Source organism: Vespa crabro, chromosome 9 (assembly GCF_910589235.1).
Source record: "Vespa crabro chromosome 9, iyVesCrab1.2, whole genome shotgun sequence".
In the NCBI taxonomy this organism is placed as follows: domain Eukaryota; kingdom Metazoa; phylum Arthropoda; class Insecta; order Hymenoptera; family Vespidae; genus Vespa; species Vespa crabro.
In genome coordinates this window covers 4,302,487-4,325,000 of record NC_060963.1, presented here as the reverse complement: position 1 = coordinate 4,325,000, position 22,514 = coordinate 4,302,487, and the positions used below count along the sequence as shown (strand labels likewise).

The 22,514-nt window shown below is 29.3% G+C and overlaps 4 protein-coding genes across 6 annotated transcripts in view; 1 reads left to right on the top strand and 3 right to left on the bottom strand.

Annotated features, from left to right (window-relative positions):
- The window catches only part of LOC124427019 (GDP-D-glucose phosphorylase 1), a 33,673-nt gene extending 21,952 nt beyond the window's left edge, over positions 1-11,721 (top strand). The window contains exon 6 of the transcript XR_006942854.1: positions 11,704-11,721. The gene's annotated coding sequence lies outside the window, so the exon portion shown is untranslated. The remainder of the gene's footprint in view (positions 1-11,703) is intronic.
- Positions 2,681-4,948, bottom strand: LOC124427023 (FGFR1 oncogene partner 2 homolog). Of its 2 annotated transcripts, none has more exons than XM_046969436.1 (4): positions 4,727-4,948; positions 4,080-4,214; positions 3,741-3,992; positions 2,681-3,659 (listed from the first exon to the last, which is right to left on the bottom strand). In XM_046969436.1, the coding sequence occupies exons 1-4, from the start codon at positions 4,739-4,741 to the stop codon at positions 3,438-3,440; spliced, it is 624 nt and encodes a 207-aa protein (XP_046825392.1). In that variant the 5' UTR covers positions 4,742-4,948; the 3' UTR covers positions 2,681-3,437. The 2 variants fall into 2 exon arrangements, with proteins under 2 accessions (XP_046825392.1, XP_046825394.1); XM_046969438.1 differs by having other exon boundaries at positions 4,551-4,946.
- Positions 7,040-22,394, bottom strand: LOC124427016 (putative fatty acyl-CoA reductase CG5065). Its single transcript, XM_046969419.1, has 5 exons — positions 22,322-22,394; positions 21,544-21,890; positions 14,595-15,074; positions 11,832-12,059; positions 7,040-7,956 (listed from the first exon to the last, which is right to left on the bottom strand). The coding sequence occupies exons 2-5, from the start codon at positions 21,726-21,728 to the stop codon at positions 7,635-7,637; spliced, it is 1,215 nt and encodes a 404-aa protein (XP_046825375.1). The 5' UTR covers positions 21,729-21,890; positions 22,322-22,394; the 3' UTR covers positions 7,040-7,634.
- Positions 16,060-17,048, bottom strand: LOC124427024 (ubiquinone biosynthesis O-methyltransferase, mitochondrial-like). 2 transcript variants are annotated; one of them, XM_046969440.1, is made up of 3 exons: positions 16,568-17,048; positions 16,304-16,481; positions 16,195-16,213 (listed from the first exon to the last, which is right to left on the bottom strand). In XM_046969440.1, exons 1-2 carry the CDS (start codon positions 16,919-16,921, stop codon positions 16,320-16,322), a joined length of 516 nt encoding a protein of 171 aa, XP_046825396.1. In that variant the 5' UTR covers positions 16,922-17,048; the 3' UTR covers positions 16,195-16,213; positions 16,304-16,319. The 2 variants fall into 2 exon arrangements, with proteins under 2 accessions (XP_046825395.1, XP_046825396.1); XM_046969439.1 differs by having other exon boundaries at positions 16,060-16,481.
- Positions 22,395-22,514: the final 120 nt, after the last annotated feature.

Genomic DNA, 22,514 nt, shown 5'->3' with positions numbered 1-22,514 from the left:
ACCCGCAAACCGGTCCTGATCACGTGGAATGCCAGTCCATGACGCGATGTTGCCACATGTATGCATGATTTTCTAAAACTGCATCACACGAACGAAAAGAGACAGAGACAGAGACAGAATGAGAGAGTAAGAGAGAGAGAGAGAGAGAGAGAGAAAGAGAGAGAAAGAGAGAGGGAGAGAAAGAGAGAGAGAGAGCCTCGTTCCCCGACTTTATCATATGGATATGCATGCTATGCATGCGACTACACATACGATCGTCATTTTCTTTTTTTTCTTTCATCGCGGCCATGTTTTTTTCTTCAAGAAAACGAATATATAAATACATACATATATATATATATATATATTTCCTCTTACCGATGGTTTCCGATAATCGTTTATAAAAAGAAAAAAAGAAAAAAAGAAGGAAGAAGAAGAAATAAATAAGAAAAGAAGAAAGAGATCCAATTTGTAATTTTTAATTCAGAAAATATCATTGCGTTTACTGTCTCGTATCGATGTAGAAAATAACGAAATATTTTGCGTCGGATAAAAAAAAAAAAAAAAAAAAAAAAAGGAAAAAACCCCCTGAAACAAAAGAAAATGTTACTTTTGCCAATTGCACGATCGTTTATTAAAATGGATAATGTAGGCAGGAGAACAAAAAAAAAAAAAAAAAAAGAAAAAAGTGGAAAACATTTTTTTCTTTTCCAAGATATATATCAGAGATTTCAATGGACTTCTCTTATCGCTTTCATAGGAACAGAGCACGAACGCATGGTATAAAAATGTGGAGGTTATAGTTTTGTACTTCGCAGACCCCGTGCTCTTCGACACAACTCTGGTGGTCGATGCACCGGGCCCGAGTGTTCTCGTTCAACGACTTTTTCGGCCAACGAACCGTCGTCTCTCTCCGTCACTCCCTCGCCTCTTATAACCGGCCTGCCGAACGCATCCAATTAGAATTCTCCCGTTATTCGATAACTGCGATATGTACGTTGCTGAGCTTACGGCTTATCCTAAATGATAAATTGTTTTCTCTGTATTTTTTTTTCAATTGAAAAATAAAGAAAAAAAAAAAAAAATAATAATAATAATAATAATAATAATAAATAGAGAGAAGAAAAAAAGAGAAGAAGAAGTAGTAAGAAATAACTCATCGAACTAATTGCAGCATATCTACTGAAATGAATGATCCATACGAAAGAAAAAAATTTTAGGTTATGTTCTGTCATACTGTAATATTATTATTAATCAAAAAACGAAGAGAGGAAATCTCGAGCGTGTCATTGAACTTTCTAATAATTTTTCGTTTCTCTTTTCTTTTTTTTTTTTTTTTTCTTTCGTTTTGTTTTGTTTTCATGAAGCGAGATTATTATAAAGTGCGAATAAAAATGAGAATGATAAGAAGAAGAAGAAGAAGAGGAACGATGATAAGAGGAAGGGATTAAATGAAAGAAACGCGCATGGTAAAGGATAAGTAAGAATAACAGGTGCCATGCAGGAAACGCTTGAGGCATTGTCGATTCCAAGGACACGCTATTATAAAAACCCCTTTGCGTTCATCGAAGGGAACGTAAAACGGGGCTAAGGGACAGAGGGAGGACGACCTTGAAGAGTAGGGCTATCCAACGTTGCCTAGAACAGCGTGTACGCATAGACAGCTAAATTGTGCACCGTCGAGGCCGGAGTCCGGGCCTCGAGGTCGTGTTCAAATCTTTTCGAGGGTTTTTCTTTTCTCTCTCTCTCTCTCTCTCTCTCTCTCTCTCTTTCTTTCCCTAGTCACGTATATGCACGTGTGTGCTATCTCTCTCTCTCTTTATATATATATATATATATATATATATATATATATACACACATGTATATGTCGAATGTATATTCTCTACATAGAAGATTGTGTGGGTAATGACCTAGCTCGACTCGAATCTACACGAATTTCTAGTCCTTCTGCAGTTAGGGGATCGTCTAATGTTTCCTGATATATTTCCCAAATCTCTTCTTCGATATATATGCACGTTTTCTTAGTAAATTGCTAAAGAAATTTTCACTTCTTTTTTTTTTTACATATTTATTATTATCCCGAGGCAGAACGACGAGTTATACCCTTTTTTTTTTTTTCTGCTCTTTGTTTTTGTTTTTACTTGTTTTTATTTTCTTTTCTGCTTTTTTATTTATTTTTTTATTTTCTTTTTTTTCTTTTTTCTTTTTTTTTTTTTTTTTTTTTTTTTTGGAAAAATTTCGTTACCATTTGCATGTACGATCCTTTTTGGGATAAACGGTTTATAAACGGTATTATTATTTAAGTCCTATTTCTTAAGGAAGAAATTATTTCGTTAGAGATATTGACTTTCTCCATCATACTTTCTAATCGCTAACTAAATTACTTTCCATTTTCTAAGATCCCATTTCCTTTTTCTGTGTTAAACCAAAATATAAATAAGAATTATTTATAATGAGTTTATTTCCTTCGACACAGGTGATTTAATAAATAATGCTCGATGCAGTTATGAGGGTATGTAATCATTACACGAGAGAGAAAAGAAGGGAGGAAGGAAGCAAAAGAAAGAGAGAGAGAGAGAGAGAAAGAGAGAGAGAGAGAGAGCACTCATAAATGCTAGACGCTCTGGGCGTGGCAAGATGTGGATTGACCTTAGTTAAGGTTTAGGGTTTTTGATAAAGAATAATACAACGTAAAGAATTCGAGAGAACGTAATTTTATACACTTTTGTTTTTTTTTGTTTTTATCTTTACATTCCTACTATACATGACAACGTAATCACTCTTTTACAGGGTATTTTAAATAATTATATAGAAAGTTCTTACACAAGATGTTTACTACACACGTGCTATTATAAATACAGCTAATTTTTATTCGATTTATACATTGTCGAATACGCATCGAACAAATTATATCAATCGAAAATTATTATATGGGGCTGTTAGGGGCGGGGAGTAGTGGGCGAAGGGGGTAGAGGAGAGATATACGCATGTATATAAAAACAAATTAGGTACGTTTGTCAAAATTAAATATTATTTGTCTTTGTTGCAGCGACGATGCGATGTGATTGATTTATATTTGAGAAAATAGTGAATACTTTGAGCCTCTTTGTTCGTATAAATGCTTTCGTTCGTTCTTTTCTTGAATTTGCTACTGTTTTATAACGAAGATTGTATTTCTGATCCCGAAAAATATGTTTATTATCATCATTAACAAATCTTATATATTATTATTATTATTATTATTATTATTATTATTACTATTATTATTTTTTTCTTTTTTCTTTTTTTTTTTTTTCATAACAAAGAAGATATAGAAACTAACTTTTGTACATACAGTTTTCTATTGCTTTTGCCACCTGAATTATATATACTGTATTTATGCTATGTGGTTGTAATTTGTAGTATAAAATGAGAATACTGTGCAATCTGTATACAAAAAGTCTAGAATTTTTAAGTTATAACGGATCCGTTTGTATTGTCTTATTTTCAACGGTAATCTCTTTACTCAAAGAACCAAATTTGTTGGCAATATTAAGAACTTCCCGTAAACCATCGTTCTCTTTTTTCAAACAATGAAATGTTTCCATTTCTTTACATTCTTTTTCTTCGTCCAATGATGCAGCTGTTTTCATTACAGCTGCCATTTCGTTAATTTTTTCTGCTTGCCTTGTAATTATCTACATTGAGAATGTATATGTATTTTTTCTAGCATGAAAAATATGAAAAATATGAAAACAATTGCATTTTCTTTTACTTACGTTAGCATATTTTGTATTATGCAAGGACGATGAATCTGTTTTACTCAAACGCATCAGAGAAGCTATTTGTTGTCTATATTTGGACATTATTAATTCAAGTGCGTTTTGATGATCTTCCAAAGCATTTCTTAACTCTTTATTTTCAGCATGAATTTCAAGTAAATGTCTATTTTCACGTTGGATGTCAGTAATAAGCTGCACGTGTGGTGTTTGTTTTGCTTCTGTATTTAAGATATCAACTGCTTCTTGATACTGCAAGGATAAAAACAAACAATAAAAATATCACAATACAATATTAATTTAATTAGGACTCATGATAATTATTAAAATAGCCATTACCTGTTTCATATTATCAATTTGACTATGTACAAATTCCATGTCGCTTATTAAATTATCCGCAGCATTTTCATGATCTGATATTCTTATCACTAATTTTTTAGCATCCAATATGATTTGCTGAACTGTCAATGACATCTGAAAGGAATCAATATTTCACTTAGGTTGCACTAATACTACAATTTATTAGAAGTAATTTAGGAACAAAAGAAAATTCAAAGACACTTACAAGAGCATGAAATATTTTATAAAAGTTCTATTAGAAATAATTAATACTATAAAGCATAATATGTAGTTCTTTAAACTCTAAACATGACATGAGAACTTATGATCAATTGTATATTTGCATAGAGTATGATATTTATTATTAGAGTAAATTGTTCTGTGAACTGTAGGTGTTAATTTAATATCAAATTAATAGCATTTGAATATTTATGAAGAACTTAATGTTTACATTTAAAAAGAATTTTTCACCTTAAAGTTTTTTTCCTGAAAACTTGCAGTCGTTTGTTGACACAATTTTATGATTGACAATGAAACATATAAGATTAATTCTAGAAAGACATACGTTCTTTAGATTCAATATGTTTTGATATTTAACTTCCGTATTAAATATTAGACCTATTCGAACGTATGTTTCTCACACTCACTTTAGGTTGATGCATACGTGCGACACGTATCCCTCTACATATATTATGCGCATTTATTGAAACAGTTATGCATTGCGATTTTACAATTATAATCGATATTCTTTATTAAATCCATGTGTTTATCGATCTAAACTAAAATATTTATTTCTATTAGGTACACTGATCACATTCGAAGACCAATATATTTATCACTTTTATTTTCAATTTCATTTTGTTCACATTTACGTTAGAATATTATCATTAGATAAGGAAGAAATCTATAATACCATCTGTATTACCAACGATTTGTTTTACTTAATTTTATTAAAACAATTTTTAAAAGTGTTATCGACGATCGGTAAAATATTCAATCTTTTTATTATTAACCTCTCATGATAAAATCGTATGTTTTCACTGATATTCACCGTCGGTAATATCACTCTCGTAGAAAATAAATTTTTATTTATCATCCACAATTAACATTTATTTAATAATTTTAATAATCTTTCACATTATAGATGATCGGAAAAAATCTTCTTGGTAATTCATGAATTGCCTCAATATCAATCAATCTATTTATTTGCTTTATTTTGTATCATTTATTAATACGGTAGAATTTCAAATATTTCGAAAAAAAAAAAAAAAATATCCGTCATATATTTAATTTTATAAATACATTTCAATCCCGCTTGATCTTTTTATCTATTTATATTTACATTAGCGAGACGTAAAAAAAGCATTCGTTTGCTTGAAAAAAAAAAGAAAGAGAAAAAAGGCGATTAGATAGATAGATAGATAGATAGAGAGAGAGAGAGAGAGAGAGAGAGAGAGAGAGAGAGAGAGAGAGAGAGAGAGAGAGAGAGAGAGGGGGAGAGTGAAAGCTTTTGAAGCTTTCTCAAAAGCAAGCTACTCGTTAGAAACGTGAGCAACCGAATGTGGTCGGAGTGTCGTCGTAAAGAAGGATTTGCAATTAAGGTGCCGTACAGGTTTTCAAGCTACTCGAGTTTCTCCTTTTTACTCTCTCTCTCTCTCTCTCTCTCTCTCTCTCTCTCGCTTTTTTTTCTCTTTTTTTTTCTTTTCTTTCTTCTTGGTACTAGTTGGTCTTCAGCGGTTTCGCGCTACGACGGGATAACGAAAGAAGAAGAGCTTGCTAAAAAGCTTTAGCTAAGCAGGGCAAACCATCGTAGATTAGCGGCGACGCGTTCCAATCATACGCGGCTTGTTTCGCGAAAGCTTCTTAGACTTAACGTTAGACCATGTTGTTAATAACTAAGATGACTTTTATGGGATTTTACAAACTTTTTCAATGAGATTGTAACAATGTAATATTAAGAAATTTCTCACATCCTTATCGATAACATTGAATTAAGGAATATATAAAGGCCAATAAAGTGGGATAATTATAATTATTTTCACGAACAAATTTTATTTCACACAAATTTTATTTAAGAACGATCATTATTATTTTTTTTATACATATTATAAATATAAGATAAAAGATAAATCTAGGAAAAAAGAAAAAATAGTATATTCCATTAAATAATGTAAGACGATAATTAGTTCGGTGTCGTTTTCCCTTTTTTTTGCTTCTTTCTTTTCCCTTTGATCAAAAAAAAAAAAAAAAAAAAGAAGAGAGAGAGAAAAAAAGAAAAAAAAAGAAAAAAGAAAGATTCATCAATAATACAACTTAAACGTGTTTTAAATCTTTTTATCATATTAACACACTGTCCTATTTTCTATTAACTCGAAACTCAAAGTGATTAACCGTTTAAAGTCGAAACTGTCCAGGCTCAAAAGAGGTTACATAAAGCAGTGTCGTTAATTACAGGAGGACGGAACGAGGAAGAGAAGTAGTAGAGAAGTAGTGGGTGTGGATGGGTGGTGGGTGGTTGAATGGGTGATGGTTGACCAGGGGAAGGGAGAAAAGGATAAAATGAGACAACTCGCAGCTATTCGCGATGTTACACCACTTGATCCTAAACATTGAACGTTTCTAGCTTAGTAAGGCCGTACAGGTCGTAGCTTTGTCGAGGACAAGGAACGCTTGCCGAAGCAATTAATTTACCATTTCGGATGGAATTTCGTATGTAAAGTAGTGGTCGGGTGCTTCGGGAGTTCCTTTGGAGTCCTTGATATTAATTATATTCCTCTCCTCTTCTTGTACATTGTTATATATGCATGCATGTTTTATGTATATATATATATATATATATATATGCGGGTGTGTATGTGTATATATATGTGCATATAAAATATATATTTTAAAGAGAGATAGATAGATAGATAGATAGATAGATAGATAGAGAGAGAGAGAGAGAGAGAGAGAGAGAGAGAGAGAGAGAGAGAGAGAGAGAGAGAGATAAAGAGTATGTGGCATTTCGCCAAAGAAGAAACACATAGGGTAGAAAAATTTCAAACAATGAGAAACCAAGTTGGATTTGTTAAAAGGAAATGGAACTGCGTGACGACGACGCCAATGAAAATAAATGGCCGATTACGAATCCTTTCGAAGTCTTTCATTTAATTTTTTTCTCTCTTGTAGCTAATCTCTCGCATTCCGTTGTTAAGAACAAACGGATAGATATTAATCGTCAAGGAATATCGTTACCTTAACGTTACGTTTTGTTAATTTAAATAAATATAATTTTCATCATAACGATCATTAAATGAGAGAAAATATCACTCTGTTTCTTCGTCGTGTCATTATATAAACGTTTAATAATGATCATATTGAATGATTCTGTAACAATTGAAATTTAATTTACAAACTTTACGATGGATATATCGTAATATTACGAGAATGATAATGTAATAAGATTAGAGGAGATGTGATAGTTTTAAGGGAAGGGGAAATTTTTGTTCAATGAAAAGAAAGAAAAAAAGAAATATAAATATAAAAGAAAGGATGAAAAGTAAATAGAAAATATGTCTAATTGATTAATAAAAATTTCACGTAAATAAATATATAAGAGAATAAAAGTGTAAGGATAACGACAATAAAGAAAAGTCGTATATTTCGTAAGAGAGAAAGAGTGCTTTCGTCGACGCAATGTTTTCTCGTTGAGGCCGCTGTTGAAAGTATGTAATTCTCAATGTCGGCATCGACGATAAGTGGAAACGTTTGTTGGTCATTTTGGCTTAGACGTTGGTGTAATACGTATATGCGATTTCTCTCAGCTGACCAGGACCTCCATGCAATCGATTCGACGGATTTCAAGGCTTTACGTACTCTTTCATGTTCCTTCACAATCCTATGAATAAAAGAATAAAATTCTATTACAATAAAATTTTTCTTATCATTTATATAATATAATAACTCATTATATATATATTTCTTTTTTATTATATTATAATATTTTTATTATATATATATATATATATATATATATATATTTACTTTTTATTATATTATAATAAATAAATATATATATAATCAAACTATATATATATAATAAAATTTATTAATATATCTAAATAATAATAATTTACTAATAAATATATTTTATAATATAAATATATACATTAATTAACTATTTATACATTATATTTATGTTATAATTATATATATATAATAATTAAATATATATAATAAAATTTATCAATATATCTAAATAATAATAATTTACTAATAAATATATTTTATAATATAAATATATACATTAATTAACTATTTATACATTATATTTATGTTATAATTAAATCTTTATTTCTAAATATTTCTTTCTTTTAAAAAATTTAAGAAATATTTTTTATTTCAATAATTTCACTTACTTTAAAATTCTTCTTAATAATATTTTTAATATTTTCTATTAATCGAATTAACGATTAATAATCGCAATATTTTATTTCTGTCTATTAAAGTCTAATCTCATAAATGAATTATTATTATTATTATTATTATTATTATTATTATTATTATTATTATTATTATTATTATTATTATTATTATTGTTGTTGTTGCTGTTGTTGTTAATTTTGCTATTGTTGTATATGTCGTCGTATATTTCCCCCTTTAAAAAAGTTCACGAGATTTGATATAATAATAAAACAAGTTTATTTATCTATCTATCTATTCCTTATCTATCTCTATCTCTCTCTTTCTCCCTCCATCCCCCCCCTATCTCTCTATCTCTGTCTCTCTTTCTCTCTTTCTCTTTCTCTCTCTCTCCTATACTACTCGCTGTTATCGATCGATCCCGTATACAGGAGTACACGCAAAAGTTAGAAAGCCGTTCTGCCGCATCCATTCATTGGCTCTCGGCGGCTCTCTCAGTGTTGCACTTTCTCGGTTACATCCATTATCAGAGCGGTTAGTAGCTCATTCCGTTTATTACATCAAGCACGTATACCTGTCCATATGTAATATCGCATACCTTAACTTTCCTACGAATATTTTCTATCATAATCCATTCCATCTTATTCCATTCTATTTTTATTTTATATCAGAATGGGCTTTACTACCGAAAACTCACTTCTATTCTTCCTTCTTAGGAGAAAATTTTTCTACATTTTTCCGTTTCCTCTTAAAGGATTCTATTTCGCGAATGGTCCTCCTCGTCCATCCTGAGAGGCATCTCATTGAACGGCATTTCTTATCCGATATCCTTCCACTTTTTCGAAGAAAAAGCGACGAGCGAGAACGAAAATACGAGTTTTCGAGGAGAAGAGAATATTTGTTTGTAGATATGTATGTGTATGTGTTGTAGATATGTATGTGTGCGTGTGCGGGTGTGTGTGAGGATGAAAATTCGAGTTGTTATTTTTTTTTTTTTTTTTGGTTTATCCTCAAAAGAGATTTTTTTGAAAAACTTTTCTCGTTGCGGCAACACCAGGTTTATGAGCAACCGAGAAAGAAAGATAGAAAGAGAGAGAGAGAGAGAGAGAGAGAGAGAGAGAGAGAGAGAGAGAGAGAGAGAGAGAGAGAGTATGAGAGTAAAATAGGTAGTTCTTTTCCATCGAGAAACGAGTTCCCTTCTTCCGCTTCGATATTTCTTTTTTCTTGCTTCCCATTCCGTACGTACTAGTCGGCATTGTTATAGGTATAGGAGGTAATCGTAAGTTTCAAAAATATTCTTTATAAGCTAATGGCCTAACTCTTAAATACTCATGAATAATTTTTTTTATTATTATTCTTTTTTTCGTAATCCTATCTATTGAATATTTTATTTCGAATCGTCTCTTCGTGTTAAAGAATTTCTTTTTATTTTATTTATTTATTACTTTTCCCTTTTTGATGGTGTCGTAAAAAAAACAAAGTTATTCAACGTTAAAATTATTGTATTATATTTAATTGTCCATTTATTATTATTTGATTACAGTTATAGTAGAAAAGTATCAAAAATTTCTATTATATTTGAATATATATATATATATATATATATATATATATATATATATATATATATATATATATATGAAGAAGCAATAATTAAGTTTATTAGATAAAATAAATAATTCGATACTTTATAAGGTTTTAAATATAGAGGATTAATTATATTTAAAGAGTATATTTTTATTAAGAAATAAAAAGAGATAGATAGATAAATAGATAAAGAGAGAGAGAGAGAGAGAGAGAGAGAGAGAGAAAGAGAGAGAGAGAGAGAGAGAGAGAGATGTTAGGTCAATTGTTCTGACAATTGAAAATGCACCTTAATCATTTTAAGATACTTGCATTTGTTAGAAAATTCTACCCTTGAGAATAATGTCAAGGATATTGGATCGTTCAGAGAAGATTGTTCGTGGCTCTGCCTTCGTTGTTAATCGTGAAATCGTCGAAATAATGAAATTTTCAACTCTGACCTTTTGAAAATATCGGCGAATATTCGAAGTACCTTAATCGATACACATTTACGGAATATCTCGGAATAACTATTTCTAATTTTCCAAATAATTGATAAATTGCATTTAATTAAATATCCTTTTGTAATATAGAAACTAGTTTTAATTTATATTCTCGAAAGAATTTCGAAATGAAAATGCAATTCTTTTCGTTCAATTTTGAATGGTTACATATCAATTATGGAAATGATTATGGATTATTATGGAAATTGTATTATAAAAATCTCATTGAAAATTCGTGAACGCCATTGTTGGTTAGATGTAAGACTAAGTATAATAAATCGCTTACGATGAAATTATTCGAATTCTTTGAAATATTACATATATTTTTGTTAAAGATTAAGTATTTTTGAAAGATTAAGAAATATCGTCGAAAATAAAAAATAATTTTATTATCGATTATACATATGCATGTCTGATAAACGATTTGATTTAATACGAAAAATCAAATTTTAATCGTATCTGAGAAAAATGTTAGGCGGTTTCAAAGCGATGATATAAAAAAAAAATCTCATTCGAATAATTTCAAAGATTTCATTCAAAATGTGTTCTACAATTATCGATAATAAAGTCAATTAAAAGTTTTAATCATTCATCGTGAATTATTTCGATACGAGAACTACTTTATTATTACGGAGAAGGAAGCGTTTAATTAAATGCTCCTCGATCGTATTTGAAAAGTAAAAAAGAAAAAAAAAAAGGAATAATATAAAATTATTCTTATATCATTAATTAAAAACAATTTAAATAGGACACTAAGTTGTATACATTGTATATTAACAATTAGAAGAACAACATTTAAATTCTGTCTTTTTCTTTTTCATTCTTTTTTCTTTTCTTTTTCTTTCTTTCTTTCTTTCTTTTTTTTTTTTTTTTTTTTTTTTTTTTTGATGCATCAAACGCATTACTACTGACTAAATACTGTTTACGTATATAAATATATACGGTGGATCAAAAGTTTTATATGAAATGAAATTTCATTGATATTAATAAAATTAGAATCGATTAAAACATGACGTGCTATATATACTGATATTAAAAAAGATAAAGGGAGGAAGAGCATTTAAATTCTTTTTTTTTCCAATTCTCTCTCACTCTCTCTCTCCTTTTATCTATCTATCTATCTATCTATCTATCTTTCTCTTTCTTTTTCATTCTAGTGGTACATCAAACGCTCGAACAGGTGCATATCAAAAGCTTTCTCCACGAGTGAGCTTCAAAGGAGTCCAAGCTGGCGAACGATATAGTTAAAAACATCGCGATTACTTTATACCTCATACTTCCGTACCTTTGCTTTCCGGCACATAGTCCGACAATCGTGTCGCACAAAATCGATGGTAACCATTCAAGAAAAACTACTACTGCCCAATGTAACCAAGCGATAGTTGTTATTCCACGAATACCAAATGTCGGGTATGGAAACTTTTTGGCAGCCTGTTGACCTTTTGCAATAAGGTCACCCCATGTGCAACCAATCGTCGCAGTGTTATACACAACAGCACCGATGTCTTTTGGTCTAAAAAAGAAAGAAAAAAGGAAAAAAAAAATAAATAAGAAGATTCATTATAAGTAACTAGGATTATTATCAATGTATATATATATATATATATATATATATATATATATAGATATGTTAGAATTGATTTTAATGGGATATTTAGTAATCATCAGTTGTGAAAATCGGATTAACAAATTATTAAGAGGATATTACATTATTATTATTATTATTATTATTATTATTATTATTATTATTATTATTATTATTATTATTATTATTATTATTATTACTGTTATTATTGTCATTATTATTATTAGATTGTTATTAAAAATATTTATTATCACGATTATCTATCTTTCTTCGTAGCTCTTTCACGTTTTCACGATTATTCATGTAAAATAATTTCACTTTAATAATGGATGATATTTAATTTATTAAATAATTAAATTATTTTGATCGAAGTAAAAGAAAAAGTAATGATATTAGGATATCGACATTTTTCTTTCTTTCTTTATTTCCTTTTAATTTTTTTTTGTTTAATTCTATCTTTCTTCCTCGTTTACATTTCGTTCCTTCTTCGTTTATTTTTTCCTTTATAAAATTCGTAGAAACGTTCGATAAAAAGCTGACGCGTTAAATGACTTTTTTTTTTCGCGAAATAGAAATAGCAATACTCTTCTACCCTCTACATCCTTCCCCCCTCTCTCTCTCTCTCTCTCTCTCTCTTTCTATTTTGGGTGAAGGATGATATCGATGACTCTGGAATTTTTCGTTCGTGCGATTAGCTTTCGTTTCGTCGTAGTCTAGGGACGTTAGTCGCATACGGCTTTAAAAGGAAATACCTAAGTACATATAGCGTTTCAGAGATATCTCTTTTAGAGGTCGAATGCAATCAGCTTATGCGAGGTTCAGTCGTTTGGAAATACTTCAGAGAGAGAGAGAGAGAGAGAGAGAGAGAGAGAGAGAGAGAGAGAGAGAGAGAGAGAGAGAGAGAGAGAGAGAGAGAGATGGTATGTACGAGACCTACAGGTTGAAATTGCTAGCAAACGTAAGGTTTTTAGTCCTGAGAGCCAGTAAAACTCTCTGGCTCAGCCTTCGTCTCTACTTCGTTTCTTTTCGATTGCTGCAGTCGTCTCGTTCATTCGTTCATTCGTTCGTTCATTCGTTCGTTCGTTCGTTCGTTCGTTCGTTCGTTCGTTCGTTCGTTTCTACGACGACTTAAATAAAAGCTTAAAGGGTAGTAGGTTCATGTCGTTTCAACGGAATTCCATGTTTGTTCGATTTTCGATAAATTACGTTGAAAAACGCTCCTGCTGTTAGCCATTTCTATTTGACTGTGTATTTCTGTACAAACATACGTACATACACACATACATATATACGCATACATAAGAACACACATACACACACACACATATATATATATATATATATATATATATATATATTTAAGTATATACGTTCATTTGTACGTATTTACGTTTGTATGTACATGTACATGTTACGTACGAGTAAGACTACGTGTAAAATCGTTAATGCGATAGTGATGGTTAACTCGGCGAGAAGGATTTAATTAATATCTGGGAAATGATGATTTAAATAACGCCGCTATTCGCTCCCTTCGATCCCTTTACTCGGGTTTAACTCGAGAGGGAACATCATTTCGCGGAATTAAACGTTTATAATCGGAAACGTATATAAAGGATTCCTTTTCGATTATTTCCGATTCGAATATATTTTTTTCTTTTTTCTTTTTCTTTTTTCTTCTTCTTTCTCTCTAAATACGAATTTTTTTTCTTTCTTGTTGTTTATTCCCTTTTCCTTTTTCACTTTTCTATCTCTCTCTGTCTCTCTCTCTCTCTTTTTTTTTTTTTAATCAACAAAATCTTATTTAAGAATAATAATATTAAATATTCGAGAAGAGGAAAAAGGAAAAAAGTAAAAGAACCATAATTATCATAATCGTGTACGACGTACATATTTATGTTTGTTAAATCGTGCATCGAAATCACGTGAAATTCGTTAACATTATTGCAATTAATTTAAATCAAAATAAAAAAGAAAAAGACTGAAAAATCTGGCGCGACACATTCGATATAATCGATATTTGAATTAATTAACTAGCAAATTAATAATAATATAAAATATATTAAATTTTTGACATTTTTATCTTATTCACAAGTTATATGTATTTATACACTTTATGATTCTAGGAGTTACTAGTGTAATATATTTTTTTTTGTGCGCACTATTGGGAGAAGGTGAGGGGGGAGGGGAAATTAAATAAGAGGAAATAAAAAATATCATACGTAAAAAGAATTCGTTTAACATGAGCATAAATGAATCATTATAATGTTCCTCTTTTTCTCTCTTTCTTTCACACATATTTAAACACACATGCGCAAGCACGCAAACACGCACGCACATGTAGATAATTTACAAATCTCGTAAAAATTATTTCCATTCTACAAAAGAAAAAAAAAAAAAGAAAAATAAATAGAAAAAGAAAAGCAAAGAAATAATAATAATAAAAGACAATTTATTGTTTATTACCGTTGAGCTCTCTCCCAAGCAGCTGCAATCAGTGTGTTGGTGGCAATATCGATGGGCGTCAATTCAGCAGATTTTTGAGCATTACCTAAGACGTATCCAGCACCGATCATAAGTGCGGTTGTTCCTTTGAGTACTTCGACGTGACCTTGCATTGGTTCTTGAAGGGGTGGCCCAAGAAGGGCTACGCGTATCAATGCGAGCGGTACGTTCGGTATATATTCATTTTGTAAACACTCGTTGATCTTTCCTTTGTACTTAAATACCGTCGATGTAGCCGCTAGTGTCTTTAATTTTGGCAATTCTTCCGAAAATTGAAATATCGCGTCGTGCGGGCCACTAGCATGAAATACTATGCTAACATTCTTCTTCATTCTTTCCCTTTCCTCATTGGTTATTCCAAGATCGTCGTAAATCAAATTACCTTCGTAAACTGTTACCCTTGAAATAGCATCTGGATCCTCCTCTCGTAGTCTCTCATATCTGTTTCATCATGTAAAATATGTCTTTTATGTTTATATATATATATATATATATATATATATATATGCATGTATGTACGTATATCGTATATTTTTTATCATATTTATTATTAATCAAATTCACTTTATTGTGTCACTACTATGGAACGACAATATGATATTTTTTTTTTTATTTTTTTTTTCCTGGAAACTAATTTTAAGGCTGTTCATTCTTATTCTTATTATATTGTAAATAAATGAATGATGATAAATATATCATTACGTTTTTTTAGTAATTATTTATTTTATGATTATCATGTGTATAATATACACGTATATATTGCTATAGTCGATATATACTTTTTTATCTAACAAATATATGAAGATCGTTCGTTTATACAATAAATATAATATTTCATAAAATATAATATAATTATCTGCAACACGTGGAAGTTAAGAAAAATATAAGAAATTAATATAATCTTTGCAAAGTAAATAATCAATCAATTATTAAAATTACTTATAATTTTATAATTAACAGTCCACCAAAAGTATAATTTGTCACATGGTATTGTGCATGTTTCATTGCTAAAAATTAAGCACAAAATGAATTTCATAAATATTGCAATATTGCCTTATCAAGCTGCTACAATTCGCACTTACCTTTAAAATGATATTCTATTGTTTTATCGTAAACTCTCAAAATAAAATTCTTTTCTAATTTAATAAATATAAATATTTTTATAAGTAAGATATAAAAACATATATATATATATGTATATATATATATATATATATATATATATATATATATATATATTAATTGGAAAATTAGGAGATGAATTTAAAAAACAAATTGGTCTTGTATATCATGAAGGCTGATTTAATACATATATTTGATTATATATAAATATAAATTAATAAATAAATATATACAGAAATTATATTATATATCTAAATTGTATTGAAAAAGTAAATTTTTGTTATTGTAAATTACATATTATATATTATAACAAATGAACATTATTATACGAACAATTTTGGATTATTACTGTTTGATTGCATGAAGTGCATAGCCCATTGAAACATTTGATGAGCAACACTATTCATATTTTATTAAATTAAAAATCATCTCACGAATTATTTTTGTCTTCAGACCACCTAATGATAATATGAAAATATTTTGTTAAAATAATACAACCAAGAATTTGTAACTAAATAATAATTTTATCATTCTATACTGTATCTTACAAGTTTCTAAGAAACATTAAATTTCTTCTGGCGAAATAAATTTGTTCCACTCATTTGTTCCAATTGCTAAAATATTGAATATATATTCTGCCACAATTCCAGCCAACCAAGATTGTAAAGTTTTATTTGTGGTAGTAACGAACAATGATCCTCCAGGTTTTATAATTGATGAACACGACTAATAATTTATAATTAAAAATCAGAAATTATAAAGAAGCTTTTGTTTTATGATGGTTAATCCGTTTTAAATTAATAAGTATTTACTTTAATAAATAATTGTTGATTAAATACATGTTCTAAAATTTCAGAAGTTACCACTGCATCATATTTCTCTTTATTTTCTTTTTCAAATTCTTCAATGGTAGTTTGAATATAATTCAATTTTCCCGATAAATTACAATCTAATGAGGCATGTTCCTTTGCAATATTTATCAATTCCAATGAATTATCTATTCCAGTTACTTCTGCTCCTAATTTAGCTAATGGTTCAGATAGTATTCCTCCACCACAACCAATATCCACAATCTTTATTCCTTCTAAAGGTAAATTTGTATCATCTTTGATAAAGCCTGCTTTAGCTAAACCATCTTGTATAAACTTTACTCTAATATTATTCATAATATGAAGAAGAGCTAAATAACCATTCCGATCTCACCATTTGTTGTTTAATTTTGCAGAAAATTCTACTTTTTTCGAATCTACAGTAGATCCAATCGGTTTTATACTATTTGTTACATACTTAGATGTTTCTGATGAACTAAAAATATATTTATTATTAAAATAATTATTAAAGCATATTAATTGAATAGATCATTATTTCCAACAAATCTAAATTTAATAGTGCTAATCATACATTTCTTTTATTCTTTATTTAACATATCTATTTTATACGTACTGATTACGTGAAATAAATTTTCTAACATTACAATTTCGTAACATTACAATTTTTAAAGCCTTCATTCTTCACTACCTATTTTAAAAAATAGTTAAATTATTTGTAAAAGCAATATGTGTGTATATATATATATGTATATGTTAATAAATTATTGAAAATAAAAAAATATATAAATATTGGTTCGATGAAAGTATGTAGTTCAAGCTATTCACTACCTCTCAAAGCGTATGTAACTTCAATGACAGGTATGAACAAAATTTGAACTACAAATATAAGCGAGTAACGCTGTCCCTACCATGCGTCTATCGTATCTACACGATTCAAACGTGTATATGAAAATCAGTAGTGGGGGTACGAGCTTTTTCTCTTTTATCGCAAATTTCGTGGGTTGCCACAATACAAAACATTTTCTTCACGAAAAATGTCGAAAACAGGGTTTACGCCATCGAATTTTTGAAAAAGGCTTTTATTTGTACATAAACTATTCTCGAAAAAGTATTATTATTTAATACAATTTTTCTAAAAAAAAATAAAGCTTTTTTAAAAATTCGAAAAAGATGCATTCTAGATTAAATCTTCGTCCTTAAAATAATACCTTGTTCATTAAAATCGATGAAGAATTATGGTTGTTTTTTGTGATGGTTTAAATCATCATTATAAAACCAGAGATAATGAACAGCCTTAAATATTTAAATTGATTCTAACTTCAAGCAAATTATCTTCCGGTTTGGTTTTTTTTTTTTTTTCTTTTTTTTCTTTTAATTTCGTAATAATCCCAGCGAAATATCACAATTATCGTCCATTCATTCTGATATTTTTTCTTTCTTATAAAATAAGATTTGAAAGATAAAACATTAATAATAGTAATTCTAATCGAATTAAAAACGAAATCTCATAACGCGCCATTTATGTCTGCAATATGTATTATACGTTAAATTAAATATAGAAATATACTTGGTAATCCTTTTATATTGAATAAAATATTGAAAATGGATATATCTATTCTATAAGATATGTAAAAAATTAAACGAAAGAGAAACAAAGCAAATGGAAACGAAAGAAGAAGAAGTAAAGAAAATAAATAAATAAATAAATAAATAAATAAATAAATAAATAAATAAATAAATAAATAAGTAAGTAAATAAATAAATAAATAAATAAATAAATAAATAAGTAAATAAATAAATAAATAAATGAATAAATGAATAAATGAATAAATGAATGAATGAATGAATAAATAAATAAAGTGTAAAAAGGCATTGAGGAAAACGAGGAAAAGGACGAAATTCAGGCGAGAAAGCAGTTCATAATTATCTCAAAGTGCGAGAACGTGAACGTGTTAATGAAAATAAATCTGAGATTAGTGAGAGCAAGAGAGAGAGAGAGAGAGAGAGAGAGAGAGAGAGAGAGAGAGAATGCTTCCGGGTGTGTTTAGTAGAGCAGTGAGTTTCGCTTCACGTGTTTCACGATTCCACCTGGCTTGTTACGATGAACGATCACGTACATATACATATACATATGCGCAATATAGCAATATAATTTGTGTGTGTGTGGGTGATTGGAGGGTTGTATAGATCTTCGTGCCTGTTTCGATTCCAAGTGGCATCCAAATATACTTCTACTCCTTTCCATTAATTCTTCCAACACATTTGTGAACGTCTAAAGGCTTTTCTTTTCTACTTTTCTTTTTTTACTTTTTTTTTCCCTCGTTACAAAATAATGATTATTTATCATTGACATGTCATTCGAACGATAATGATAATGATGAATCAGCTATCAGACGATTAGTATGCGAGATTATATAGTTCTCTTATTAACGATAAGTATATGATAATTTATTTCAATTTTTATTTTTTCTTTTTTTATTTGTTTCTTTCCTTCTTCTTTTCTCGCCTCTCCCTCCCCACCCCCCATATATTCGTACTCGAGCGCGAAAGGGTCTTTCAATCATTTGTAATTAAAAAAAGGGAGAGAAAAGAAAAAAGAAATGAAAAATAAAAAGAGAAAAAAAAACAAAAAAGGAAGAATTTATAACATGTAAAGTTCGTAGCTGGTATCTAAATTAAATTTAGAAAACATTAATCTTCGGGTATATGGAGGAAAGGGAAAAAAAGAATTTTAATTATGGCAAATAAATTATATATATATATATATATATATATATATATATATATATGTATAGTTATGATGTAAAAAATTTGTAATATAAACTTAAATTCAACAAAACGCATTAATCTTTCGGATATGATTTTATGCCAACAAGAAGGAAGAAAAGAAAAAATGAAAACAAAAGAATTTTAATTACGATCGAAAGAATGATACAGGGTGTAATTTAAAATATATAGCATAACTTAAATTTAGGAAACATTAATCTTCGGATATATGAAGAATAAATGAAGAATTAATTAATAATTTTGTGAGGAAGGAAGAAAATTAAAAGAAAAAAAAAAAAACAAAAAAAAAACAAAAAAAAAAACAAAAAAAAAGAATGAATTCAATTCGTACAGGAAGAGTTATGTGATGTAAACAATTTGTAACATAAATTTACAATTTAATTTAACAAATTTAGAAAACATTAATCCTCGATCCTGAACGGGCAATTAATTTTTATGGCGAGAGAAATGAAATGAAAATTAAAAAATATGAAAAAAGAAGAAGAAGAAGAAGAAGAAGAAGAAGAAGAAGAAGAAGAAAAAAGAGAGATAAAAAAATAATAAACATCGGAATACGTATTGCATAATGCATACGTATGGGACTTCGAAGTTACAATTTTATCGCGTTGATCGTTTATGAGTAAATGGGTGAACGAATTGGTGGTTATTTTTTTTCTTTTTGCTTTTTTCTTTTCTTCTCTTTTTCTTTTCCTTTTTGTCCTTTTTCTCCCTTCCATCGTTCAGCGAACTAAACGAACAATCAGCTTCTCGCGTTAGTACTTTTATCTCTCTCCTTTTTTCCCTAGCACGTTCAATGACGTGACTCTGGAAACAGTGTAAAGAAAGTAAGGGGTCAAATGGATTAGGGGGGCGGAGAGGGGTGGGGAGGTGTGGGCGGGGTCAAGAGAGGTCGAAGCCGGTTAAAAAGGAAATAAACAAGAAACAAGATAGAAAAAAAAATCTGTCAACGTTACGAGAGAATTTCCTTCTCTTCTATTGCGATAGAAATAGATAGATCGTTTGCACGTTTCGCGGAACATCGGAGATCGATTTTCTCCTGTCAAAAATTATGAAAAATGGCCACGAGTTTCTCCACGTTGTGCAAAATAAACGAGCGCGAAAATTAAATCCTTTCTTTTTACTTTCTTTTTTTTTTTTCTCTTTTTTTTTCCCTCATGCTTTAGAATATGTATAAGAGGGGTTGGTGAGGAAGGAGAAGGAGATAGCGATGAACTGCAAAAAGGAAAGGGGTGAGTAAGAGTGAGGAGAGGGAGGAGGTGGATGAGATAGGGATGAAAGAAGGCTGGACATAGTACAGTACAGACAGACAAATATTTACACGTTTATTTCCATATTCGATATCGAGAAACGAATCGATTGTATGTGCGAGGAAGAATGAGGGTGTGTGTATGTGTGTGTGTGTGTGTGTGTGTGTGTGTGTGTGTGTGTGTGTGTGTGTGTGATAGAGAGAAAGAGAGAGAGAGAGAGAGAGAGAGAGAGAGAGAGAGAGAGAGAGAGAGAGAGAAAATACATGTGACTCTCATACGAATGAAAAAAAGAATGAAGCCATAACGTATGAAGATGCGAAAGAACGGGAAAACAATGGAACTTCAACGTCGAGCGTTCGTTGCATTGTTTTCGTTATCATCGTTCGTACGTACGTGCAAATAAACGATCAATATTGAAAGGACTTATTTTCTTACAACCGGAATTATGCTTATCGCAAATGTCAGTACGTATTCATATATATATATATGCATGTATGTATGAATGTATGTGTATATGTATATATGTGTATATATGTTTATATAAGTATATGTGTATAAGTATACTCATAGATATACATAAGTACAAATACTTATACATAGATATATATACGTTGATGCGTATGCGTAGATTTGAAAAAAAGAAAAAAAAAAAAAATAAATTCTTTACAAAAGAGACAACGATATAATCTACGTATAAAATCTACGTATAATGTATTTTCAATTTATTCAGATATTTGTACACAAGTATATAATATCATTTTATATTTCGCGGAATGAAATATCTTTCCTTTCTTTTTTTTTTTTTTTTTCTCTTTCTTTTTTTTTTTTTTCGTTTAAAGGAATTCTATGTCTCTATAAAATTTTCCTTTAGAAATATCTTTGACGGATCTTTGACGAAAAGAATTTGGTTATTTTTAAATGTACCCAGGTGATTCGAAGATCTTCTTAACTCGATCATCCTTTGTAAGATTATTTCTCTTTCGCACAATAAGATTAACTTTGACGTCCGGAAATGTACGTAATATTTTCTCGAGAAGATTTCGGCCTAATTCACTGGTCACACCGGTTAACAGTATTTCACGATTCGCGTACCACTCGCGTAGAGTCATGTTCGTTGACTGACGAGTACAGCAACGCGTGTATAGTAATCAACTTTCGAACTCTCTAATGATATACCTATGTATATATGATTTTATCCATCGTTCGTAATCGTTCTGAGAAAGTCTTTTCCGGCCTTGTTTCTCTTTTAAACTCGTGATACTCGACCTATTCTGAAGGAAAAAGAGAGAGGTCATGCATTGTACTGTAATTTTCCACCACGCCACTAATCAATTTTTTGTCTACATTATACACTAATTTCTAATCTCTAAATACAGAGGAGAAATGTCTTTTATTTACAGATTTTCATGTTTTCTTTTTTCTTTTCTCTTTTCTTTTTTTTTTTCCTTTCTTTTCTTTATACACTTCCTCGTTGAAACTACTAATCATTTTTATTTTCATTTCTTTTTTTTTTCTTTTTTTTTTTTTCTTTTATCTCGTTATTATACCATCGTTCTGTAAAATTCTCTACTATGGCATTATAAAAATTTCACATTCGTTTCTTATTATAATTTCTAATATCCAAATGAAAAGGTTTTTTTTTCTTTTTTTTTTTTTTTTTTTTTTTTTAATAGATTTACTTATTTTCTTAAAACAAACTTACTCTTTGATATTAACGATGATTCTATTAGATGTATCGTATTGTAATTTCTAATTTCTAAATGGAGTCTTTTTTCTTCTTTTTCTTCTTTCTTTCTTTCTTTTTTTTTTTTTTTTTATTTTTTTCCAGATTTATCTTCTTAATACACTTTCTCGTTAGCGTCATCTACTTATTATTTTTATTTTGTCTGATACAA